The sequence below is a fragment of the Gracilinanus agilis genome, chromosome 5 (genome assembly GCF_016433145.1).
Source record: "Gracilinanus agilis isolate LMUSP501 chromosome 5, AgileGrace, whole genome shotgun sequence".
NCBI classification, from domain to species: domain Eukaryota; kingdom Metazoa; phylum Chordata; class Mammalia; order Didelphimorphia; family Didelphidae; genus Gracilinanus; species Gracilinanus agilis.
The window spans coordinates 155,732,724-155,760,664 of NC_058134.1; the positions used below are offsets into that span (position 1 = coordinate 155,732,724).

At 38.4% G+C, this 27,941-nt stretch overlaps 1 protein-coding gene across 1 annotated transcript in view; it reads left to right on the forward strand.

Moving 5' to 3' along the window:
* The window catches only part of CCDC146 (coiled-coil domain containing 146), a 159,499-nt gene that overhangs the window by 32,118 nt on the left and 99,440 nt on the right, over positions 1-27,941 (forward strand). The window contains exon 2 of the mRNA XM_044679051.1: positions 25,577-25,659. Coding sequence (XP_044534986.1) covers positions 25,577-25,659 — 83 coding nt within the window. The remainder of the gene's footprint in view (positions 1-25,576; positions 25,660-27,941) is intronic.

The following is a 27,941-nucleotide window of genomic DNA, read 5'->3' on the forward strand; positions in this document are numbered from 1 at the left end:
ATGGAATATCAGCTCATTCAGAAAATATTGACTTTAAGTTCTTTTTTGATACCAAAACTAGAATAAAATATGAAATTACAGGAGTTAATTTTTGTCCAAATGACTTCACTTTAAAAACACACACACTTACATATTATTTGACTAGAAGGAAAATGTCCTCATTTGATTTCTTTCCTGGATGTTAGCTTTCCTATTTGGCCCAAAAAAAAAAAAAAAAAAAACTCAACTGAAGTTACTGAAAGGCTGAACTGTCCATAATTTAACCCAACTTCCCTTACAAAAAACAATTTGCTTTTTGGTCAAAGCTCATAAACCACTGAGCCAAGTTGATCATCACTACCAAGATAGTGTATGTCTAGATAGCTCTGCTATGTTAACTGCATGTTTCCTGTTTTTTAGCCTCTTAGAAAAAAAAGGATTCAGCTGACTATCACATACTTTTTGTCACATACTATTGTTCATAATCTTTTTTTTAATCAAATTTTCCTTTAAATTAATAGCAATGTTATCAGATTTGAACTTGTCTCAACATCTCAAATGACATAAAAGTGTGGGTTTTAAGAAAAATTTATTTATTCACCAAGGAATTAACTATTAAAATATACATTTCTATTATCTTTCCAAAAAATTCTACTTCATTCAAATAGGTTAGTCTTTCTGAATTTCTGAGGATGGAAAAAAACATCACTTTTTGCCTGGGTTCCTTCAAGTGTTTCCAGTTTTGCTTGTCTTTCCCTCAACTATCTAAGGAACTAAAGGAAGCTATCTAGAAAGTTAGTTGGACACAGAAATGAATGGATGGATGGATGAATGGATAAGTGAATAAGCATTTATTAAATGCTTACTATTCAAGCATGGCACCTGTGTAAATGGAATTAGCTCAAGCCCGTTAATATTTAAAACTCTAGCCTAGGGGCAGCTGGGTAGCTCAGTGGAGTGAGAGTCAGGCCTAGAGACAGGAGGTCCCTAGGTTCAAACCCGGCCTCAGCCACTTCCCAGCTGTGTGACCCTGGGCAAGTCACTTGACCCCCATTGCCTACCCTTACCAATCTTCCACCTATGAGACAATACACCGAAGTACAAGGGTTTAAAAAAAACAACAAAAAAAACTCTAGCCATCAGAGATAATGTCACCCCCACCTCCCTTAGTGGGGAGGGGAGATAAGTTACTCACACGTGACAATAAGTAACAAATCAAGAACAAGGGACTGCCCTTTGGGCAGTCCAAAACAGTGTAGAGGCTGCCATTTGTCCACTTGAATTAGAGGTGGACCCCCAGGAAGTGACAAAAGACACTGTCTCTTTAAGTATGTTGGTAACTTCCTATTGAGGCAGTTCCCGCCTTGAACTTGGTGCTGAAGGATCTTGGCTGAGACCTCAGGCAGCTTCTCTTCTGAATTGTCATGTGGGTAAGTTAGGCTGACTTCCTTGGGCCTACCTTGGTGTTTCCAGACTCTCTACCTCAAGTAGGTTTCTTCCCTCTCTAATTGCTAAAGCCTTATGGCTTGTAGCCTAGTTTAATTAGCCTTTTAATCCTCTCTGCCCAGGCCTCAGCCAGCCCGGGCTAGCCTCTCCCCCTCTCTATTTCCCTACCTTCTACCTTCCTAATTGTAAATAAACTACCATAAAACCCATCCTGACTTGGGTCTATCTTAATTATGGAATCAATCTGAATTATTGATTCCTGGCGGCCACACCTTAAATATATATCTATATAATATCTAATTTATAAAATTAACACACCAAGTATTGTGGATAAAAATAGAATAAACGGCACCCTTTTGCTTGTCAGAGCTCACACTTTTATTGAGGTAGATAACAATTTCTGGGCAGACATGACATAATAGTAGATTATCTCAGTTAACGGGAAAACATTTTCTGTTTTTGTTATTAATCACCCCTTAATATATAGTAATGTATAGTAGAATAAATCAGCATATCTGTATTTTTAATACAAAAGAAAATGTAAATCATATTTTTTCATAGCCTAAGCTGTTGAATGGAAAAGAAAAATATGAAATATCCTATTATGGTTTTCAGTCTTCTCTTTCTTGAAAACATTATTTTAATTCTAATTTTCTTTTGCACCTTTGTTTAATGACAATATACACATTGATAGTAAGATGTATTCACTCTTAAACTGTTATGAGAGGCAATATTTCATAGTGGACAATTAACTGGCATTAGAGTTAGGAAAACCTGGCATCAAGCCTTCCTCTGACAGATATTGGCTGTATGATCTTGGGCAAGTCACTTAACCTCTTAATGCCCCCACACAATTTTCTGAGACACTAAAGTAGCAGAGTAGGTGCTAGTCTGCAGCAGAAGTGGAAAATTTCCTCACTTCAAGACCCTTAGACCAACAAAATCTTAAGTCTGGTCCAAGAACCTTTTATGACCCATTAATAATTACTGCAAATGCATCATTTGCATGAAATCTGGAAAATGAGCCTATTTATTTTTGCCAGAAAATACACTTTAAAATGTTTTGTAAGAGTCAACTCAGACAACTAGAAACAGCTGTTTATGAGGTATTTTGCTGGAACTGACTTTTGCCCCCAATTTTCATTCTCTCAGTTTCTCTTTTACTTGAGGATCAGCCATTATTCAGAAAATCTCAGAAACACTTATAGAATTTGTATACCTGGAACGAGGATTGTTCAAGAGGCAGCATCCAGTTGGGGGATGTTGAGGAGAGGGAAGCAGATGGACAGTAGCCCCTGGAAGACTACAGAGATTCAGGGGACACAACAATGCCACTGATGGGGTCCCCTAGCACCTCAATAATTAGGATAATTTCTAATTTTGACTAATTATTTTTAATGACTAGGTGCCATGGCACCTTTGTATCTATATCACCAAAGTGCCCCTTCTTTCCCTGGGCAGACATGCTGAGAGGAGCCCTTAAGGATTACTGAGAAAATGGATTCATTGGTCTAGGCTTGGGAGTAGTATGGCTATCTCCTCACCCTGAAGCTAGGCAGGAACTCAGGTACAGGTGGCCCAGGCTGTCTTTCTTCTTGCCCCCTCCTCTAAGGATCCCTGTGATAAAGATCTGGAGCAACAGCTGGGTTCTTTTTTTTTTTTTTTTTCCTTTCTTTTTTTTTTTTAAGTCCTTATTTTCTTAGTAACAACTCAATGACAAAAGGGCAAGGGCTGGACAAAGAGAGTTAAGTGACTTGCCCAGGGTCACATAGCTAGGAAGTGTCTGAGGCTAGATTTGAATCCAGGACCTCCTATCTCCAGGCCTGGCTCTCAATCCACAGAGCCACCCAGCTGCTCCTCTTTATCCTTTCTTATTATCATCATCCTCTCACTGGCTCCTCCCAGCACTGGTTCTACCCCAAACTTTTTCCTGAGAGTAGGAACCCTGTCATTGACCCATTCAATTTCATACTGTGGGACAAAACTTGTTGGCCCCCACTCCGCTCCCATCTCTGAACAGATGTGTGAGTATATGATTGTCCCTTCTAGTCCCCAGACTTTGACTCGGTCAAACAACTTCTCTGAAATCACAAAGAATTGCTTTCTTGGAAAAGGCTATTAATGGCTTTTCTAAAGAAGTTCTAAACTGTCCTGTTAAGTAGTTTGAGGCCTGATAGGCGTTTGTGCCAAGCCTGTGATTTCACTGGTAGGGGGAGCACTGGGTGTGTAATCCTCTCCACCATCTTGTTTCTCAGCCAACCATGTTTTGGAAGCAGGATTTGATTGTAATTCTTCCTGACTCCAAGACTGGCTCTCTCAACAGTGAATTACCAGCCTGAAAAAATCTAGAATTTGACTAATAAAAATAGCTAGAGAGCCATGTGGTATAATGGATAAGATATATCCAAAGAAATAGGTTCAAATACCACCCTTGATATATACTGGCTGTGTAACCGTGGTCAAATCACTTAACTTCTAAATGGACCAGATTACTCTCTTAGGCTGTTAGTTGCATAAATATTGCCCATCTGCAGTGATAGAGTGATTTTCCTCAGTGAAAATCAGAGGTCCTACCATAACAAAATAACAATAACATTTATTGAGTGCTGTAAAGTTTATAAAACACATTTTTAAAAACCCTTACCTTCTGTCTTAGGGTCAATACTAAGTATTATTTTCAAGACAGAAAAATGGTAATGGTCAGACAAATGGTGTTAAGTGACTTGCCTAGGGTCACATGGCTAGGAAGTATCTAAGGTCACATTTAAACTCAGATCCTCCCAATTCTAGCCTTGACTCCACTGATAACTGCACCTACAAAACACTTTCTCACAGCAATCATGTGAAGTAGGAAATGCAAGAAGGTACTATGTTCCTCTCATTTGTAAGGGTGAAAAAGGGGTTTTATGGGTTCAATATATTAAAGATGGTCACCAGAGGATTGAACTATTATCAATCCTCAATTAAGAATAATCTCAAATCAAAATTGACTTTTGTGGAAGTTTATTTACATGAGAGAAGAGAGAGAGGAAGAAAATAAGAATCTATCTCACTAATTAATCCAGGTAGATCTTAATCCTCAGCAGAGGGTTAAAGGGTCTGAGGCCCGGAGGTGAATGGAGCAAACTTCATTTACAGAGTCTATAAAAGGAAGTTTCTTAATAGAAGTACAAGAAGATTCGGTCTTTAAATTCACCACATGGGACAGTCTCGGTCACAAACCAGCAAAGCTCCCTCAGGTCCCCTTTACCAAACCAGAAGCAGCCTCACTCACTCAACTCCCTCTTTCATAGGGGTCACTTCCAGTGCCTTCCCCTAGCCTGTGGGTCCAATCACAATAGATGTTTTCTCAAAGAAAGTGTTGATTCTGATTCATTATTCACTCTAGCACACTTGGGTTAGGACCTCCCAGAATTGGAAGGAGCTCTCACCTTTGATGATTAAATCTAAAGATGGGCAGTGTAGACTTAATCTAATTATCACAATCTCCACTGTGATCATTTAGGAGACTAGTCTCCCCAATTGATCATTTGACAAAATCATCTTGTATACCCCTAAAGTTCTAACTATAATAGTTAGAGATAAGAGGTAAATAGAAAAGATAGGAAGAGAGGGAGCAAAACCAATGTTTTGCTAGGCTCATTGACAAAAAGCCAATTGGGGCAATCCCCTTTGGCATAAGAGTTTACAGTTCAAGTAATTGATTTCAGGGGCAGCTGGATAGCTTAGTGGATTCAGAGCCAGGCCTAGAGATGGGAGATCCTAGGTTCAAATCTGGCCTCAGACACTTCCCAGCTGTGTGACCCTGGGCAAGTCATTTGACCCCCATTGCCCACCCTTACCACTCTTCCACCTAGGAGCCAATACACAGAAGTTAAGGGTTTAAAAACAAATTAAAAAAAACAAACAAACAAATCAAGTAATTGATTTCAATTCCCTCAAGTTCAATTAGTTGCACCCCAAACAATCATTTTAGATTGTCTACACTGCCCATATTTAGATTTAATCTAATATCACACATTAGAATGTGAGCTCCCTGAAGGCAGGAATTGTCTTTCTTTTTACTTGTATTTAAACAGGAAGATATTAAGCTCTTAATGAGTGTTTCTTGCCTAACTTTTCTATAAGAATCTCAGACTAACTGTCTGGACTTGGTTACTTTAAGGCAAATTGTCTAGGTCTTCTTAAAAGAAAAAAAAAAAAACCTACAGATGTGCTTCCCAGAATGTGTTCTAGACACCAGTATCCTAGAGATGTTTTTGTTTGCCTTCCTTTGTACCATAACACTTAAGTCAGTGCCTGGCACATATCAAGCACTTAATAAATGTACTTTTCTACTCTTCTTGGATGCAGTAATATAACAGATATTAGTACTTGAGTATTCAATTATGCAAAAGTCATACCAAGGATTACTGATCTCATTTGTATGGGAAACACAATAAAACTGTCCAATTACAGTCTAGAACAAAATACTATCTAAATGCTAATTTTTCTCTAGTAGATCCTTATTGGGGCATCCAAGAAAGAGAATTCCCTATGGAGAATCTTGCCAGTGGATGCTTATTCGACCATCACACTGTGGCTTCTCATTGTAAAAAGTTAAGCAGTATTGTGGGCACAGCTGAGGTCAGATCACGTGGGTTTGGTTTTGTGACATTTCCAAGAAACATTCAGCAGCCTGGGGACTAATGCAGATAAAAGTTAATAGTAGAATTTATGTAAAATTGGGGATTGGCAAGGTGAGTATATATACCAGATCAACAAGGCAATAAGGAAATACAGCTAAAGACCTGTAAACGTTTAAAAAATAAATAGAAAATCAATGAGGGCCACTGACTTATATAGAATACTGAAAGAAAAATCATATACAAGAAATATTTAAATATTTGGTCAATTGCTATTAAATAGCTAATTATTATAACAGTAGACTCTGGCTGCAAATAGATGGCTTTATCTCCAATTTTTGTAAATTATTATTTTAAATTTGGAAATATGTTCCATACAAATTTTGCATATATTATGGTTAGATTCCTAGACAATCTCCCAGAAGATAAGAGGAAAGAAGGGATCAAGGTGGGGCTTGAGTAGCTTCACTAGCACTAAGACAGGATCTAAATACATATAACAGGAATTTGGGGTCTCAAAGTCTGTAGATAAGCCCTGAATTGTGGCTGGAGTGGCACAAAAAATAATGACAGGAGAGAATTTAATGCCTTTGAGCAGGGTTGCCAGGGGGTCTATTCCATTATCATTTAATAAGGTGAATATTCATAAGGCAGTGCACAGAATGATGTGTCCAACTCCATATCATGATTTTCAGAAACAAATCTTTATGTTAAGATATGCACAGGAACATCTATTTATTTATTTCGAAAGATACTGCTTATATCAGTGATGGAGAACCTTTTAGAGATGGAGTGTCCAACCCCATCCCAGACTGAGTGTCATGCCCCTTCCTTTACCCCACATAGGGGAGGGAGAGAATGCTCCCATTGGGCTGCTGGGTGGAGGGGTGGGGATGTGAAAAAAAGTCATCCTGCATGATGGAGAGGGGAGAGGGAACAGTTTCACCCAAGTCCCTCTTCCTTTCTGATAAGGAACTCTGCTGGGGGTGGGGCAGCTGCGAGCCCACAGAGAGCTCTCTGCATGCCATCTTTGGCACCTGTGCCATAGGTTTGCCATTACTGTCTTAGCATCTCTTTCCTTCTGGCCTCTGTCAGATTCAAGGTTGCTTCATGTGGGGATGGACTACAATAACTGCTCACCACAAAAAAGTTTTGAACCCTTTGTGTTTGTGTGTGTGTGTGTATCTATATTATACATGTATACATTTATGTTAAATACATATGCCTATATCTATACACACAGAGAGAATAAAGGAAGAGAGAGGGAAAGAAGAGAGCACTTCACTGTTTGAAGATGCTACTGATGACAATTATATTTCTTCTGTTGCCTGTGAATACTTGATTGTTTATAGTGTGATATTCTAATAGAGTTTACTATGCGATGGTGCTCTTCTATTTCCACTTTCAGAATCCAGTATTGTGAAAGACAACACCACTTGTTTTTCAGAGTGAAGTTAATGGTAAAAATGTTCTTTGTTAAAAAAAAAACAACAGAACTCAACATTTCAACTTGAACTTCTCTAGTGATACTATAAGCTGAAAGATGAGGATGTTAGAGTTCTACTCATGCTAACTTTTTTATTAACCTAGAAAAAATGATCACTGGCTCTAAATTATAATTTTGCAGGGTGGCTTTGGACAAATTATTTAACTTTGTGTACTAAAATTATTAGAATGAAAGTAGTTATTGAATGTGACTATCTTGATGTACCATATACTTTAAATGACTATGTCACACTATTGAACATGGCATACCCATCCTATTGTCAAGGAAGAGGCAGCATTTTGTTATAGTGGAAAAAATGCTGTACTGAGCTAGTATTTGTATAGCACTTAAAATTTTTTAAACCCTTACCTTCTGTCTTAGAATCAATACTATTTATTGGTTCCAAGGCAAAAGCTTTGTAAGGGCTAGGCAATGGGAGTTAAGTGATTTGCCCAGGGTCACACAGCTAGGGAGTATCTGAAGCCAGATCTGCACCCAAGACCTCCTGTTTTTAGGCTTGGTGCTCAATCCACCGAGCTACTTGGCTGCCCTCAAAACTGTAAAATTTCTTTCTTACATTGTCATTTGTTTATTACAACCACCCTATGAAGTAGTAGCTTTAAAAAAATCATCCTTATTTTACAAAAGAAAAAACTGAGGCTGAGAGAGGTTATTAAATAACTTATCCATAACCACACAACTAGTGTCTGGAGCAGAATGTGAATTTAGATCTTCCTTATTCCAAGTCTAGCATTCTAGCCACTATACCACCTAGCTGCCTGGGTTCTAATCTTGACTGCTACCAACTCAGTTTGTGATTTTGGAAGTTCTTTTCTCTTTAAATCTCAGTTTCCTTATCTGTAAAATTAGATGCCATGATCGCATGATATATTAACATATAAAATTACAAAATTTGTCCTAATGTAGATTTAAGCTAGTGATGGTGAACCTATAGCACAGGTGCCAAAGATGTCACACAGAGGGCTCTCTGTGGGCACTCGGCCACCCTCTCCCACCTGGAGTTCATTACTAGAAAGGCAGAGGGACTTGGGTGGAGCTGCTCCCCTCCCCCTTTCCATGGTGCCCGATGATGTTTATTTACATCCCCACCCCTCTGCCCAGCAGCCCAATGGGAGTGCACAGGGTGGGTAAGGTGGGTGGCTCACAGTGGGCAGAGCTGGAGGGGAGCAGAGAGGTTGGACTACTCCTCTCCCCCTCTCTCAGTCACTGAGGACATTCCTCACTTCACCCAACCCTCTGCCCAGCAGCCCAATGGGAGTGCTTCCTCCCTCCCTTGTGTGGGGTAAGTGGGGGGCAGGGAGTACCCAGCATGTGGGAAGGGGGGCACGGCACTTCATCAGTTCACCATCATTGTACTAGAAGCTCTCCGTGTCTTTGTGAGTTCCCTCTGCAAGCTCAAGCCAGCCGTGCTCACTCTACTCTCCTGACTGCACTCCTTACTCTGGGCTTCCCTGCTCTTGCCCCAAGGGTGTTGTTCCTCTTCCCCACACCCTGCTTTTCATCTCCTTTTTAGAAATTGTCTTCCCCCATTAGAATTAGTCCCCTTGCAGGTCCATTTTGCTTGTTTTTGTATTGCTAGTCCTTTACCCAGTGCCTGGCATGCAGTAAGTGCTTAATTCTTATCTGACTGCTCTCACTGCTTTTGCATGCAAGATAAAACCACAGTAGACACCTATCTCTTTAGCCTATCTACACCATTTCCCATTAGGCAGTGACTTCCTTTATATTCTAGTTTTGTGGGTAGCAAGAAGCAAGATTGATATGAGTCAGTTCCTCCAGAAAGATGTCCCCTCATTGGTCAGTGGAAAAATCTCCTCTTCAGAGTAGCAATGACAAAGCCACTGTTGATAGTGGCCTCTAAATTGTATGATTGTTAGCACCCCAGCCCCCTCGTCCACCTCTGCCTGTCGCTGCAGATAGAAGGCACGCCGCACAGGAAGGAGGACCCTTTTCATTTTTTTGTTTCGCAGATGGACGAAGAATTCTTCATCAAGTGGCCACTCTAGCTAGCTGGGTGACTGCCTTTCTGGCATGGCAGAAGGTGCCCCAGCATGCTAGTTCTCAAGTACCCCATCACCTCCATGCCAGCTGGAGGCACGAGGAGAGGACTGTAACTGTGGAATAATAATGGCAGTCATTTCCAGCAGATATAATGATAGTAGATCAAAGCCTGAGGGTTTCAAGTTATCTTAACTACAGAATAACCAAAGTTATAACACTGTACTTAACACTGCTGAGTCTCATTAATGGGAATATTTCAGTTTCTGCCTAAAGCAGAAAACAGTGACATTTTGCTTAAGAAAATGCTAACTGTTTGGAAAATATTCCTAAATTCTTCTCCTCTGTTTCACATAGCATTTGTATGTGACTACCCTTCCATTTGACCTTTGTAACCTCTTTTAGAAAGCTTTTTAACCATTTAAGACCACAGTGATTTGGTAAATGGAAATTAAGTATGGTGTCTCCTCAAAAGAAAGGCTGAAAATCCTTAGAGTGATTTTGTCATGGCGCTCATGCAAGATGATCACATAGTTTAATATAATTGTATTTCATCCCAGTCCCTGGAAGCTCTCCCTCCTAACTCCACATCTCTGCTTTCCCGGACTTCCTTCAAGACTCACTTCAAATCCCAGCTTCTGAAGGACGTCTTTCCATGTGACGTCCTCCCACCTCCACTTTGTTTCCCCCCATTGGAATGTCAGCATTTGGGGGACAGGGACTGTTTTTGCCTTTTTTATATATGCCTGGTGCTTAGCACAATACCTGCATCCCAGTAAGCACTTAAATGCTTCTTACTTGACTGAGTGGTTCCTTTCCTGTGTTTATTAGAAAGTGACTAGTTCCTGTCTTAGAGCTCTCTGAATTGAGTTCTGACTTGCTTAACATATCAGGTAATGTGCCCTCCAGGGTAGCCATGAAATAATTAAACAGGTTTCTCTTGTACTATTTTGACTCAGTACCAGCATATTCGTGTCTAAAAATATTTGGGCATCACTGTCCAAGTTATCACGTCTTTCATTCATTAAAAAAATAATGTTACCTTTTGTCTTAGGATTCATACTAAGTATGGACTCCAAGGCAGAAGAATAGTAGGGCCTAGGTGACTAGACTTAAGTGACGTGCCCAGGATCACAAAGCTAGAAAATGTCTGAGGCCAGATTTGAATCTAGGACCTCCCAACTCCACACCTAGCTCTCTACCCCTGAGCCAACTAGCTGCCCCATCATTCATTTTTTTTTAATTTAATTTTTTTAAATTTTATTTAATCCCATCATTCATTTTTAAAAAACCCTTACCTTCCATCTTAGAATCAATATTGTGTATTTGTTCCTAAGCAGAAGAGTAGTAAGGGCTAAGCAATGTGGTTTAAATGACTTGCCCAAGGTCACACAGCTAAGGAAGTATCTGAGGCAAGATTTTAACCTAGAACCTTCTGTCTCTTGGCTGAACTCTTGATCTACTGAACTACCTAGGTGCCCCAGTATCATGTATTTTTAATATGTTTCTTCTAAGGACTACTACCCATTGTATACCCTTCCTCTTATAAGCTATCTTTACTACAAAGAAATTCTTTTTTTTTTTAAACCCTTACCTTCCATCTTAGAATTAATTCTATGTATTGGTAATATAGCAGAAGAGTGGTAAGGACTAGGCAATGGGGTTCAAGTGACTTGCCCAGGGTCACACAGCTAGGAAGTGTCTGAGACTATATTTGAACCTAGGACCTCCCATCTCTAGGCCTAGCTCTCAATCCACTGAGCCACCCGCTGCCCCCTGAAAAAGAAATTCTAAAAAATATTTTACTCAAAATGTCTCCTGATCAAATGTTTCTTTCCAGAAAGTATAAATTAGAGTTCTTTTTTGGCCCCTGCTATTATTTCTTGCAATTTTAAAAATACCTTTTGCAATTTCCTCTCTAGAAGTCTTTATAATCCTTTGGCACTTGTTTGTAGAATCGACTTTCTCCTAAAATCCTAGATGTGGTCTATTTTGGGTACATAAAGTTACTTGAGAATAAATGAGCAAACTTCACGTTACTGAGAAATTAATCATACTGTCTGTTTCACTACCTTTTTTCATATTTCGCAGGAACTACATATTTTGTAATGCTCTCTGCTGACCTCTTGAGTTATTGTGCCTTTGCCTGCTTTCCAAGTTAAAACAATTCTCAATGTGATGAGTTTAAGAGAAGAAATATTAAAATTTCCTATGTGGGGAAAAATATTCTCAATGAAGGAGAACTTACTACCAATGAACACCACCTCTTTTGATTCTAAAGAGCTTAGTTTCCTGGGGAGTTTTCTTTATGTCAATTAGAATCTAGCACCCAGGGGAAGGTGGGTTGCTCAGTGGATAGAGAATCTGGCCTAGGGATAGGCAGACACTTCCTAGCTGTGTGACCCTGAGCAATTCACTTAACCCCAGTTGCCCAGCCCTTACAACTCTTCTGCCTGGGAACCAATATTTGTATCATCTAAGACAGATAAGGGTTTAAAAAAATGAATGAAATCTATCATTCAACTTCCATTCATTGTTCCTCAAAAGAAAGCAAGTCTAATGTCTCTGCCATTCAGAGGCCCTTCAGATGCTTTCAGATAGCTATCATTTGTTCCCTAAGCTTTCCTTTCTCTAAGCTAAACATGGCTGCTCTCTGAATATGGAATTTCTCTTTTTAACAAATCTATGTATGAAAGGGTGCTATCTTGGTTATCTTCCCCTGAGTATTCCAGCTTGTCATCATGCTTCCTAACATGGGATGTCCCTAACTAACTGGTTCTCCAGATGAGCCTGAACAGAGTACAGTAGAATTTCCTTCTTTGGGTGTAGTTTATTTATGACTTATTCAATTTCTTTTTCTGACATTAGATTATTTAAAATTTCTATTTCTTATTCTGTTAATCTGGGCATTTAATATTTTAGAAAATATTCATCTACTTAATTTATCAGTTTTGTTGTCATACAATTAGATGCAACAATATATAATAATTTCTTTTATTTCTTCTATTGTGAATTGTTCTTTTTTTTAATTTAATAGCTTATTTCTCTATTTTAAAAAACCAAGTTAATGGTTCATTTAAAGAATCTTGTGCTTTATTTCTTGATTTTATAGAGGTTAAAATTAATATACAAGAACTAAATATTATATTTTATAAAGTTTTATTAATAATAAACTAACAAAAAAAACTAGAGTGAAAAGGTGATGAACTAACTTCAGCCACGCTGAAGAAGAAGAGAGGAAGAGAGAGGAGCTACAGAATTTATAAAACAATAACGTGACCATGCAAATGTGGAGGCACAGGAGAGATTAAAAGGAATTTTGGGAAATACTAAGGGACTTCTAGGAGTTGAAGTCCAAGGTTTCAAAATCTCCATTTATACAATTCAATGGGTTGAGGTTCTTTTTGTTTTCAATTTTCTCTATTTAAGTTTCAGAATTTTGTGTTAAATTTAAGGTTTTAAATTTGTTTCTTTGCAAGTTTTTTGCAGCTACACGTCCAATTCATTGATTTGATTTTCTAAAATTTTCTCTTTTAATGAAAATATTTACAATATAAATTTTCCCCTAAAAACTTCTTTGCTTGCATCCCCAAAGTTATAGCTATCATCCTATCATTCTTTTAATGAGATTATCTATTGTTTCCATGATTTGTTTTTTGAACTACAAATTCCTTAGGAGACATATAACAAATGTTTATTGGCTGCCTGTATTATCTAGCCTCCATCTAAGTTTTAATTTTTTCTATTAAATGTCATTTATAATTTTATTGCATTTTGGACAGGAAGTGATTATTTAATATTTTTAGTTTTCTATATATGCTTATGAGTTTTTCATGCTTAGCACATACTCAGGTTTTATAAATACATCATGCACAGTTGACAAATATATATATATATATGTACATATATATATATATATATATATATATATACTGCTTTTGATTCTAAGGCAATTTGCAAGGGCTATCACATTTAGCTTTTCAAAAAATTCTCTTCAGTTTCTTAAGTCCTCTTAGTTTATATTTTTATTAAATTGTCTTGATCTGAAAGGGGCACACTGGGATCTCCTACAGTGATAGTTTTGATATCTACTTAGCTGCACAATTCATTTAGCCGTCTCTTTTAATATATGCTTTGCCATTTGGTGTATATGTATGAAGTATTTGCAAAATGTCAGTATTTATTACACCTTTAAGATAATGTAATTTCTCTACATATTGTTTTTAACCATGCTTAAATTTACAATTTCCTTTTCTGAGATCATTTTTACTATCCCCGCTTTTTAAAAAATTCCCTAAGACACTATATTTTGTTCAAACCCTTATTTTAACTATGTGGATTTTTATATTTTTAATATGTTTCTCATTAGCAACAGTTATTAGATTTTATTTGCCAGTTCACTGTATTATATTCCTCCCTTTTGGGGATGAATTTATCCCATCCTCATTCCTAGTAATGACTAATACATTTATTTTAGTTTTATTAGTTATATTATAGATTTTTATTATTCATTTTTCCTTCCATCAGATCCATCCTGATAGATAGTGTTGCCTAGTGGATAGAGCTTCCAAATCAGGAAGATATGAGCTCAGGTCCTGCCTCAGATACCCATTCACTTATTCCTTGCTCTCATTCTCCTGAGTTTCCTTACTAAATTTAATGTATTTCTACCCCAGACTGTGCACATGTGTATGTATATTTGTCTTTTCATTTATTCTTTACCTTGTTCAGATAAGAATAAAATTCATGAAATTCCCCTTCCTTCCATGGCTTCTTCCATTTTTACATATTCTCTTATGTAGCACGCAAATAAGTTCATTCTCCCTCTTTCCCTCCCTTTTTTCTTTCCCCTCTGAAAACCAACAGATCAAAAAAGACCTCCATGCCCTATCCCTCTATACTCCTTCAGTAACTCCAGTAAATCTTAAAGTTAGTGTCATTCACAGGGTACATTTTTTCCCCACCTGTAAAATGTAAACACTTGCTCATCATTTTAATGCTCTCCAGTTTCATTCTAATGTGCAGGTATCCCTTCCACATCATGACTTTTCCCATCCAGATTTTGATATATAATAGATCAGCACAAGAAATTCAATGGGGATTTTTTTTGGGGGGGGGGAGCGTTGAGGAAGCCACAAAATATACATGAAGGCTAGCTGATGACATAGGAAAAGTTTAGGAACTCAGAAATGCATAACATGTATGTATAGAATTGTATAGCGTCATATTTTATCTTTTAATGCCATAAATAAACACAATTTCTTTTTAACGTTTAAGTAAGTAAAACGTTGAAGTCTGCCAAAAGAATATAAAAGCCAGTGGGTAAGGCTAGAAATATAGAGATATCTTAAGAAGTTTAGTAACTCACAAATGTATAAAATGAATATACTGTTATGTATAATATTACCTATACAGTATGTTCAGTATTATTCTTCTGAAATTTATTTTATTTAAAATGTTTTTCCTATTTAATTCTTATTTTTTAAATTTATTTTTCATGCAGTATTTTTACTTAACACTGACCTAAATATGGCCTATGACCAAATATTTAACCCAAATCTTACAATAAAATACTCTAAACACCCTATAAAAAAAAAAAAGAAAAAAAATTTGGACCTCTCCTCTGGTGTGAATGGAGGGCCAAAAAAATTTTACATGGACTTTCCATATTGCAGGTGTTCTGTGCCTTTAATTCCATACAACATAGAAGAAATACTTGTGTTTGCCTTTCTAGGTTTCTCTAGTCTCTTGTGTTTTGTGTTTAAAAGATTATATCTAGCTCTAGTCTTTTCCTAGGGAGTGCTTGAAAATCCACTGTTCTATTAATAATCCATTTTCCCTTGTTATTCTTGATTGTAAGCATTTATCTTCTACCTTTTAGAATACTGTATTCCAAGATTGCCCCTGCACCTTCAGTATCTTTATAGTAGTCTTGGCCTGGAAGATCTGGACTTTAGCTGTGATATTCCTGGGTGTTTTTCTTTGTCCTTTGGTTCTCCTAGAGCTTACTAGCTTTTCTTAGGATTTCTTAAAATATGATAAATAGGTATCTTGTTTACTCATGGTCTCAATAGGAGTCTGATGTTTTCTTAGTCATCTCTTCTCATATTTTTTAATATGAGATGCTACAGGTACTCCAATTTTTAAGTTTTAACTTCGTTAAAAAATTCTTCATCTCTTATAATCATTGAATTCTGTTTGCTCCATTTTAGTTTTCAGGGAGTCTGGTATTTCAGTCCAATTGTCCACTTTTTGTTTTAAGCTATTTATTCTCTTAGTAATGTTTTTCCCTCAAGAGTTCTAAATCCATTTTTTATCTCTTGCCTCAGTTCTCCCATTCATTCTTATTGCATAAGAAGTTTAATGCTCGAAGGGGCCTTAAATGTAATTAACTCTAAACCCTTTATTTTACAGATGAGGAAAATGAGGTATATAGAGGTAAAGTGATTTGTCTAGGGTCACATAGCTAGTAAGTACCTGAGGCACTAAACCAATGTCCTTCTGACTCCAAGATTACTGCTCTATATTCTAGACCAGTGATGGCAAACCTTTTAGAGACGGAGTGCCAGATCAAGTGTCATGCCTACCCCTCCACTTCACCTCCTGCTCCCTCACCTTACCCTAGACAAGGGAGGGAAGAAGCATTCCTATTGGGCTACTGGGTGGAGGGGTGAATAAAGTGAAAAAATGTCCTCAGTACAGGTGAAGTGGGGAGGGGAGCAGCTCTACCTGAGACCCTCTGCCTTTCTAGTAAGGAACTGGGAGGAAGGGGGGCTATCTTTGGCACCTGGGCCATAGGTTTGCCATCACTGCTTTAGACCATGCTGCTTCCCACACAGTTTTTTAGTGTCCTTGTGACCAATCTACTCTTTTTTTTCTGAAGCTTTAATTGAACTTATATTTATAAAGGCAGATAAGTATCACATTGGATAAAGCACTAGATTTGAAGTTAAGAGGACCTGAGTTCTACTCTGGTCTTAGATACTTACTGTATGATTGTATGATCCTGGGCAAGTCCCTTAACCTCTGTGCCTCTATTTCTGTGCCTCTAAAATAGGGATGATAATAGCACTTACCTCTCATGGTTGATGGGCAGCTAGATGGCACAGTGGGCAGAGTACCAGACCTAGAGTCAGGAAAATTCATCTTCCTGAGTTCAAAAGTGACCTCAGACACTTTCTAGCAGTGTGAATCTTGGGCCACTTAACCCTGTTGACCTCAGTTTCCTCATTTGTAAAAAAGCCAGAAAAGGAAATAGCAAGAAAACCCTGAAAGGGGACATGATGAGTTAAATATGACTGAACAACTCATGATTATTGTGAGAATAAAATGAGATAATACTTATAAGTACTTTGCAAACCTTAGAGCACTATGTAAATGATAGCTATTTATCATCATCATCATTATCACTGAGATACTCTTGTCTTCTGGATTTACCTCTTGGGTTTCCCTTCACACACAGACCGCCTTCATGGTATCTGTAGCTTTCTTCTGTGTGCTCATATCTGCAGCCTGACTTCCTGGATTGGGCCTTGTGTGAGAGCCAGACTCAATCCTTTCAGCTCTTTTCACTGGTCGGGTCCTCCACCTGCAGGGCCTGCTGCCTGGCCACAGTTCAGAACAGGGTGGCTGGGCCAGTTCTTTTGGCCTCCACCTCCTGGTGGTCTAGCACAGGCACTGGCCTTCCATCTCTGTCTCTCTTCCTACCATGATCAGTTCAGAGATGCCCCAGCTGACTACGTTAGAGCACAGGTATCAGGCCTCCTGAAGGACTCCTTCCTGGGCATCTTGCTTCTTCCTTTCCCTTTCTGGGCCCTGACTGGCTGTTAGAGATTATTCCTGTGTATTTCCGTCTCCCTGGGAAGGTGCCTTCAAGGATGCTTTAGGTCACTTAAAAGGCCCTGAGGTAGACCCCCTGCCCAGGAAGGCTCTGTCTCAGGCTCCTTGGGCAGATCCCTACCGCAGGCCAGCTTTGTCTTCATCTGCAGCACTGTGGGAAGGCCAAGAGGCTGCCCACTGCAGGGACCATTTATCAGAGTTCCCGGTGGTTTCCCTCCCCCAGGAGCCCTCATTCAAAGTGCCTGCAGGCTTCTAGCAATCATCTTGTGAAGTCAGAATGGATGGACCAATTTAGTGTGGTCTCCCCTTTGGTTTTTATTCATCAATGCTTCATACGGGATACTTTTAAATATTTTCAGGAGAGGTGGTCTGTGCTAAGAACCTTCCATGTTACTGTCTTAGTTGCAAGTGTCAATAAAATTTCAAAAATAATACCTGGGGGGGGCGGGTTGCAGGGACAGCTAGGTGACTCAATGGATTGAAAGCCAGACCTAGAAATGGGTCCTGGGTTCAAAAGCCAGCCTCAGACACTTCCTAGCTGTGTGATCCTGAGCAAGTCACTTCACTCCCAATTGCCTAGCCTTTACTGCTCTTGTGCCCGGGAACTTCTTGATTCTAAGATGGAAGATAAGGGTTTAAAAAAGAAAAGGATAATTATTCCATCTACTCTGAGAAGACTCCTAATCTTGCTCTTGCCCTAGAATACCTTTAAAAAAACCCAATAAACCTTTTTTGTTGTTATTTATATTCATAACCAAATGTGGCTCATCCTGAGAGTCATCTCTCTTCACACTATTCTTAAGGGACCATGCCACTCTTTCCTGGTGCTCATTAGTTTCTCTCCCTAAACTCCATTGGTCCTTTCTTAACTTTTTAATTGTAAAATCCTCGTCTTAGATGGGTGAAAGAAAGGCGACTGTCAGCTAGGTGTGTTATTGGAAATTTGGGGTTCATTGAGCCTTAATATTCAGGTCCATGATATAAACTTCCTGTGGGTGTTTAGAGGACTTGATAACTACATTTCCCATGATTCATCTTACGTAGGAAGTGTGATTATGTAGACAGAGGTATAAGACTCCTGATGTGATTGGGAAATGCGCTTTTTCCTATGAAGCAACCAGGTGGGCAGAAGGTAATGGCGGGTGATTTGAATTAGATCTTAACAGGCACGTGGCTTAATTACCGATATGGATAACAATAAACCATTAATATTATTGAATATATCCATCTATATCAATATTATTTTTAACATAGGTATTATGGTGGGCCAATGAACAAATTTATTTTCATCTGCAAGACTGTTTTGAATAATAAGGATCTGAGACCAAGAAACATTTTCTTTTCAGCATGACCTCATCTGCTAATTTTCATGACTATGTCAAATAATCAGTGGGCATTTAAAGGGCACAGCATGGGTGCGGTAAGCAGAATTTCTGCTCTTCCTTGAAGAGGTAAAAGTTATGCCCCACCAAAAAGGGAAATACCCCAGCATTCCTTCGGGGAGTCTCACACTGACCCTGTGGCAGAGTTCATGTTGACAAAGTGTTTACTGACAATTACTTTCCTTGGAATGTCCTAGAATTCAAGTCTCTGGAAATTTTTCCATATTCCTTCATGGCAAGGATGAAATCATGAACTTATTGCCATGACTTAATAAACTTTTAACATTAATTTTTTTTCAATTCACAATTAATAGCAAGTCAGTTTAGGAACACAAGCATCAATTATGATCTTACATTTTTGACCTTCTGACATTAGCTCTTTGACCATTTCATATTAGGTTTTATGCTATATCTCATACATCACACATTTTTAAAGCATGATAAACTTGGGTTGGTATCTGCTTGCTATGCACCATTTTTTCCATGTTACTATTCATTCGTTAGGACAGAACTCTGTCATCTAAAAGAACTGAGATCATTCTCTGAGCCAGTCAAATCTACCTAAGGAGACCAAAGATTTCACAGAAAAGGCTCCTTTTAACACATTGTCTTTAGAGCTTATGCATGCAATCTATGCCAAAGATGTTTTTAAAATCAGATTACATTTTAATAGACTTCATAACTGGATCCACAGTCTTGGCAAAAATGCAGCTAAAAGTATTTTACATAGCCTTTGACTTCACTGTTTTAGGTTCATGTAGAAACAATAATGAGGTGTGAGGTGTGCTGCTCATCCATTTTCTCCACACATTCTTTTGAATCTTATTTGTCTCAATATACTTACAGAGATGGAAAAGAAGAGTAAACAGCCCTTTAGCCTTTCTGCCTTCTCTGTTGGCAGGAGAAACTTACAGCGGGCCTCTTTGGCTCACCTTCTAATATGATTTATAAAGAGTAATATCAAGTAGTAATATCAAAATAGTATGAACTAGGGAAGATAAGGCTGAAGCCAGAACCTGTCCACTGCCACTACTATTTAAGAAATGGCTGATACATGGGGCAGCTGGATGGCTCAGATGATAGAGAGTCAGGCCTAGAGATGGGAGGTCCTGGGTTCAAATCTGGCTTCGGATACTTCCTAGCTGGGTAACTCTGGGCAAGTCACTTAACCCCCATTGTCTAGCCCTCACTGCTCTTCTGCCTTGGAACCAATACACAGTATTGATTCTAAGACAGAAGATCAGGGTTTAAAAGAAAAGAAGTGGCTGACACAGAAGTATCTCCAAGAAAATTATGTCACTTAGCATTTTCTACCTACAAATTTGCCTTTTTTTTTCTGTGCTGCTTATTCCTACAAAAGACAGGCACATTTTGAGTCAGTCCATTACAAAGGCAAGGCTGTAAGCAGCATATGACACCTCAGGGTAATTCTTTGGGGCCCCAAACGTTGGGAAGCGTCAAATTGTTCAGAACACCAGACCACTGAAGAAGGCAGCATCAGAGGAGGTGAGGCAATATTGTTAGGTTGCTTCTGGGGTGAGGGAACACACCTCCACTCAAGCTCACGTTTACCCAGCCTGGACACCAAAACAAAATCTGGGGCTGGATTGCTCAGTAATACTTCATAGGGATATGAACATAAACTCAGAGCCAGAAAGGACCTTAGATGTCATCAGATCCAACTATCTCAATTTACAAATTTGGAAACCGAGGCTTGGAGTCTATAAGTGACTTCCTCATAGTCATAGTAAGTGTTAGAGATGTTTTAAATCCAGATCTTTCTGTCTCCAAGACTCTTCCTCTATGCTATGAGCATTTGTCAAAGATTTAGATGTGTTTAGCACTGTCCTAGCACAGTCCCTGCTGGCAGAAAATTTCTTGGGTAGGGGGAGATCCTTGTGTACTAATAAAGGAGTACAAGTTAGATACAGGATAAATAAAAAGTCATTTGCAGAGTCACTAACTTCTTATAGCGGGATAACACTTGGGCTCAACCTTGATTAGATCGAGGGACCCCAAGAAGCAGAAGAGAGGCAGGGAGAGAGAGCATTCTAGGCCCAGGGCCTGGGTCAGTACTCCGAGGCAAGAGATGAATTGCAGAGAAGGAGAAGCAAATGCAGGAGTTTCCCCGGAGATGGGAGAGTGGGGAGGAAGAGGAGTGTCAAAGAGAAGAATTTATATTTTATCCTAGAGGCAAAAGAATGTTCTTTGAGCAAGGAAGTGACATGATCAGAGCTGTAGGAATAACTGAACATGACTGGAAACTATGTGGAGGATGCAATAGAGGACAAGTGGCTTGCATGCCCCAGGACCACTTAAGAGACTAGGGCAAAAGTCTTGATGAAAGATGTTTGGGGCCTCCTCTATACTTATAAATGTAGTCCTTAGGCTGGATGCTGCCTTTTTTCAATGTCTTCTCCTTTTCCTTTCCCCTCAAATGTGGCTGCCTTAAATGTTCAGTTCTCTCCAGCTAGATTTCAGTTGTTGAGGAATGCTGGAGTTGCTGGTGTGCTCTGGTCTCCAGATCCTCCCCCCTGCAGCTACCATTCCCCTGGAAAGTTTCTGCTTGAAAGGTCTTTAGAAAAAGCAAATTGTTTTCCTCACTAAGGCATTTAGCCGCTAGGAGTGACTTAGTCATTGGGAACCACAGAACCACAGATGGACTCTCTGGTATCTACATATGTTACCTATTACGTATATTTTATTATTTAAATAGATTTCTGATTTTATCCATGTGGCTATAATATCCATTTGTGCAGACCAAGATGCACCCATGCAGCTGCTTATCCTTGTGTTTCTTGTCCACCATCTTCTATATATTTTCTGAAGGGAATCTATACATATATATGTATATATATATACATATATATATATATCCATACATATCTACACATAGATATGTATGGGAGGTCATCTCCAAAATCTTTTTTATATTTAATAAGTGCCTGTGGAACACCTGAGCTATTCACTTGTTAGGAGCAGCCCACATTCTCTTCCTATGGCCTCATTTGCCACCACTTGTGGCTAGGTCATCCCTAGAAATGGGAAGCAGCCTATTTGTGCCCATTAGATAGTTGTTGCTCTACTGATCCCTGGGATGCCTGCAACTTTGATCCTCTGGAGGATGTATTCCATAAATATTATATCATCCTAATTTGCTGAAATCTTTCTATTTGGGGTACATTGGGTTATTTCTATAATAGATGATTTCATGAATACCTTATCTCTGTAGATAAGTTTCTATTTTAAATACTTGTTTTTTGTTTAGAAAAGGTTTTAATTTATTATAAAATTATAATACTCATTGATATTTTATTGATAATTGGATAACTGCTGATGCTGTAGTAGACAATTTTCTCCAGTACAAAGCGAGCCAAAAGTTCTTTTGTTCCATGTCTTAAATTTTTACAGTGGAATTTTTGATTCATCCTATAGTGTTTAATAGTAATCTGGACCCAGTGTCAGGCCTGGAGTCAGTAAGACCTGGGTTCAAATCCATACTCACATACTTACTAGCTGTGTGATCCTGGGCAAGTCACTTAACCCTATCTGCCTCAGTTTCCTCCTCTGTAAAATGAACTGAAGAAGAAAATAGCAAATCATTCCAGTATCTTTGCCAAGAAAACCTCAGATGAGGTCACAAAGAGTCAAACATGACTGAAATGACTCAACAATAAGAAAAAGATATAGTCTATCTGGCTATCTACTACTAACATGTTTGATAATACCAAATATATAACATTTTAATTGACCTTTAGAGTTAGAAGGAGGCTTGTAGATCATCTAGTCCAAATTCTTGACTTTATAGATGAGGAACTAAAGAAGTCATTTGTTAAAGGTCATAGAATTTGTTGGTAAAATAACTAGTTGTGAAATGGAGTTAGAGGCTGCTGGGTGTTTATTAAAGTGTTCATTTTAAAATTTATTTAAATTAGCTAAATTTAATTTAAGGTTAACTTTTACCAATAAGGTTGATTATACTATAAGAAATTTAGGGTTTTAAAAAAAATTTTACCTGCCATCTTAGAATCACTACTGTATGGCAGAATAGTGGTAAGGGATAGGCAATAAGGGGTTAAGTGACTTGCCCAGCTAGAAAGTCTCTGAGCTCACATTTGAACCCAGAACTTCCTATCTCTAGGCATGGTTCTCAATCCACTAAGCCACTTAGCTGCCCCAGTTGTTTAGAAAAGAAGTAACATCTCAAATTAGGGCAAAACAGCTTTCATGACTACGTTAATTCCTATGTTTCATCTTCAATATGTGACGAAATGCTGTGACCTAGAAAAATTTTCAGGTATTCCTTTTGCACATCTACTGTTAAAGCAACAAAAACCATTTTCCTTGGTATGAATGGCCCAGGTAACTTTATGGAGATGCCACTTGTCTCGACTCAAAATCCTGAAGAATTGCTCCACCCACTACACTGTAAGGAACACACTGATCATAATCTAACAAAAAAAAACAACCTTTTATTAATAATATATATATATATATATATAATATATATTCTGCAGGAGGCAAATCATAGCAACTAAAAATCCACCAGCACAAACCAGGAGTCATGTTCATGACATTGACCAGATTCCCCTTTGCTGGTATATCGCCACTCCAGGAAAAAATAAATTCATATTCATCTATGCTGTCCCCTGCTGACATCTCCTCATATACATCATCTCTACCATCCAGAGTACATTCTGCTCATCCTGGGCCCCTCCAAACTGGCAGGAGTCATAAATGGCTCTCCTGATCAAAGGTCATGATCTCTGCAGAGCTCTCAGTTCTTGCAGTTAGGGATCAGACCTGGAATCGCCTTCTTTTTAGGTTCACCTTATTTTATAACTCAAGAACTTCTGATTCCACGTTTACCCAGAGAGACAGGGAGAATCTTTATGTCTTCGAGGACAGGTAGGTGGCCCAGTGGCCAGAGTAAAGGGCCTATGGTCAAGAAGACCTGATATCAAATTTGGCCTCAGACATTTGCTAGCTGTGAGACCCTGGGCAAATGACTTAACTTTGATTTTCAACTTCTGTTTGTCTCAGCTTCCTCATCTGTAAGATGGGGATAATAACAGTACTGACCTCTCAGGATTTTGGTGAGGACCAAGTGAGATAATAATAGTAAAAGTAATATTAATTTACACTTCTCATAGAACCACACTTTAGGACCCACCCTTGCTTGCTCTAGAGGTCTGTTTTTGTTTTGAAACTCTCCTTATTCCTGTAGTTCTAAATATGAGTTGCCTGGACCTCTCTGGACTTGTCCATCATATGTATATCTCCATATGCATATGCACCAGTACCAGTCCCAACCCTTGCTTCTTATCTTCTCCATTATACTATAAACTCCTTGAGGGCAGGACCTGTCTTTTGACTTTCTTTACATCAGCAATGCTTAGCACTGTGCTTGCACTTAGTGGTACATGTTTCCTGACTCATTGAGAAAGTAATTAAAAACTTGAGTGCTTCTTGGGGGCTCCTAATACACCCCTTTGTTGTTATTCAGTGGTTTTGTCATGTCTGACTTTTAGTGAGCCCATTTAGGGTTTTCTTGGCAAAGATACTAGAGTGGTTTACCCTCTTCTTCTCCAGTTCTTTTACAAAGGAGGAAACTGAGGCAAACCAGGGTTAAGTGGCTTGCCCAGGATCACACAGCTAGTAAGTGTCTGAGACTAGATTTGAACTCACAAAGATGAGTCTCCCAAACTCCAGGCCTGACACTCTAACCACTATGCAACCCAATTACTCCATGATATGCCCAAGTTAATCCCAAGTCAATCTCCATTTGCGCTTGGACAGAATTAGTCAAATCTCTTAAGTGTTTTAGTGACCATTATTTATTGTGACCACCAGCTCCCAATCGTCATCTTAGCTAATGCTATATTCCTGTTGGTTTCTAAAGTATATGCCCTAAAGTCCTGTCTACTCTAAAATACTTATAGAACATTACTTTTTGGAGTAGCTAAGAATTTTGAAACAAAGTAGATGCCCATCGAATGGGGAATGGCTAAACAAATTGCGGTATGTGAATATAATGGACTATTATCACACTCTCAGAAATGATGTGTATAATGAATACAGAGAAGCATGGAAAGATATGTATGAATGAATGCAGAGTGAAGTAAGCAGTATATCAGAAAGCAATATGCACAATAATGACAGTGATGTAAGTGGAAAGAACAATGATATGCCAAAAAATCAGAAATACATGAAAGACACCCCCACAAACCTACCCCTCGGCAGAAATAGGAGGGTCCACAGGTGTTACAAATTGCATGGTTTTGGACTTTCCCAATGTATTGGCAAGTTATGCTGATTTTTTTTTTCTTCCCTAAAGATATCCACTGTTTGTCAAATGGGATGGTTCTTGTTTAAGAGGAGGGGTAAGAATGAATACGTGAGATATATGGTGATGTAGGAAATAGAAACATCCAGAAAACATTATTTTGAATTAAATACATACAGTGTATTCCCTAGGCACCCAATTCCTGATTCTGGAATTTTTAACTAAAACTATAAGAATTACTTCTAGAGTATAAAGCATGACTAACCAACCTTGAACATTTTGGCTCTCAAATTTTTAATGTATCTAATCATGTAATATAGACACTATCATTATCTGTGTTTATTTTTTATTCTCCTTCACAGTCGGGAACCTGACTATAGGTTTATGTAATTTTGTATTCTCCTAAACAATTGGAAGCCATTAGACACTTAATAAATGTTTATAAAATGAATAAACTGAATTCAAACTACTTTAAAAACATATTTAATAATGGCATTGTTTCTCCCTATACTAGTTGTTTACTGCTGGAAAACTACCGGGGACCAGGGTGTCCGAATTGAAAGCAAAGTATACTTTACTGCATGAAATGGTGATAAGGTATGTTGGTTAAAAATCCAGTTGAATAGATTGCCAAGCTTGCAGAATTTGCCACCTTTTAAGAGATATTTTGCCACTCTAAAAAAAAGGCAAGAGGTAAATTATTTAGATAAATTGATCCCTGCTGCCAGGGTTAACTCAACATCTCCGCCAAGAGAATCATCTGCACTACACACATAGGGCAGTTTTGAAAAGTCATTTAAATATTCTTTATACTTTTCCCAAAGGAGAAAAAAAATCATACATCTTGAAGTGCTGTGGCCAAGATTTCAGAATACTTCCCACTATTTAAAAGCAAAGCAAAACAAAGCAAAGAAATATCCTAGGGGAGGAAATAGACTTTTATTCTTGAAAGCAAAGACTTTTGTTCTCTGTTTCTTGTATAAAACCTAAAAGACCTAGCATAGTACTGATCGGATAGTAGAACCTCAATCAATAATGGATGTAATGTTGGAGATGTGTCAATTAACATTTTTTATTTGCGTATGCTCACATTGGGTGAGCAAGAATTCAGTTAATGAATTGATTGATTCAAGTAGTCAAAACAATTCAGAACAAGCATTTATTAAGCACCTGCTGCTATGTGCCAGGAATTATCCTGTCCCTGGATCAAGTGGCTTATTAAGGGAGACAACATATACATTTATTTATACATTAATATAACAATATGTGTGTATATATTTATATATATATGTAAAAGTAAATATGAGGAATTTGGGGCATTGGACAAAGATAAGAAAGATGGGTAAATCAGGACAGGCTTCATGTAGAAGGCATAACTGGAGCTAACTTTTTAGGAGTTTAGGAATTCTGAGAGCACAGGTAAAGGAGTGAGCTCCAGGTACGAGGGATCATCTGTGCAAAGGCAGAAAGGGGAGATCGAACAGCAGGGAAGCCAATTGGGTTGGAACAGAGAGAGTGTAAAGTTATGTTATGGATTGTAATCCTGGAAGGTTAGGCTAGAATCATTTTTTTGAGAGTTGGTGGTGTAGAGCTCCAAGTCTTACAACCCTAAGCTAGAAAGAGGAAGATGTGAAAGCTTCAGGTTGGGTAACAGCTGGAAAGACTGTGAAAGGGCTCCTTTCATGATCAGGCTTAACTTTTAACTAAATATATAGACTTGGACAAGTCGTTTAACTGCTGGGCCTCAGCCTGTAAAACAAGAAGGTCTGAAAATTTGAAACTGGGTACAATAAATTCCTTTGCTCTTACTTGTATATTGTCTGTAAAACAAGAAGGATCAGATTGAGAGGTCACTGAAAAATCAATTCTTTGTCCAGTGAGACAAGAAATGGTTTGGAACATTTGCTAGAGAAATGTAATAGGTTCAGTGGCCCAGTTGAGATAAATGTATAAGAGGGGGCTTAAATGCCAAATATAGGAGTTTGTATCTTATTCTACACATAATCTAGAGCCCACAGAGCTTCATGAGCCTGGAATAACCTAAGCAGACTGGTGCTTCTGTTTTTTACAGTTATGTGGAAGCTGAATTAGAGAAGGAAGAGATCAGATACAGAGATTTCAGTTAGGAGGCTCTCCTAGTAGTCCAGGAGAGAGGTGATGAGGACTTAAATATTAGGATGCTGGCTGGGTAAGGTTAAAGAAGGGAAAAGGCAGAGAAATGATTCTTAGCAACTGATTCGATATGGGGACAGGAAGCATGGAGGAAAGTAAAGAGTTAAAGATGACTGAGGTTAAGAACCTGAGGAACTGAAAGAGGGAAGTTAGAAGGAGGGGGTCATTTTTAAGGGAAAGATGAATTTATAAATACAAGTTGAGTTTGAGATGCTATGAGACCTCTCCTGGGAAATGTCCAATAAGAAGGTGGCGATACATGAGTGGGGGCCTGAAGAAAAACCAAGATTTATTTGTGTAATTGCATAGCAATGATGACTGAAGCCTCTAAGAGAGGTTACAGAGAGAGAGAGAGAGAGAGAGAGAGAGAGAGGAAGACTCAGAACAAAACCTTGTAAATACATAACCCATCATTAAAGTTAAGTGAATGTAAAGAGGAAGTTAAGGTAAGGAATATACAGATAGACAGCAATTTTTTTTTTCTTTTAGGGGAATTCAGTGGTGAAAGGGAGGATGCTGTGGGGAGGAAAGGTTGAGCATATTTATAGGCAGCAAGGAAAAAAAACAATAAATTAGGAGAGTAAGAGGGATTGTGGGAACAACATGATAAAGGAGCTGGAAAGGATGAGGTATCTAAGTACAAGTAAAGGGCTGGACTTTCGTGAAGAGAAAAGTCATCTCTTTATCAGAGGTGAGAGGAAAGGAGG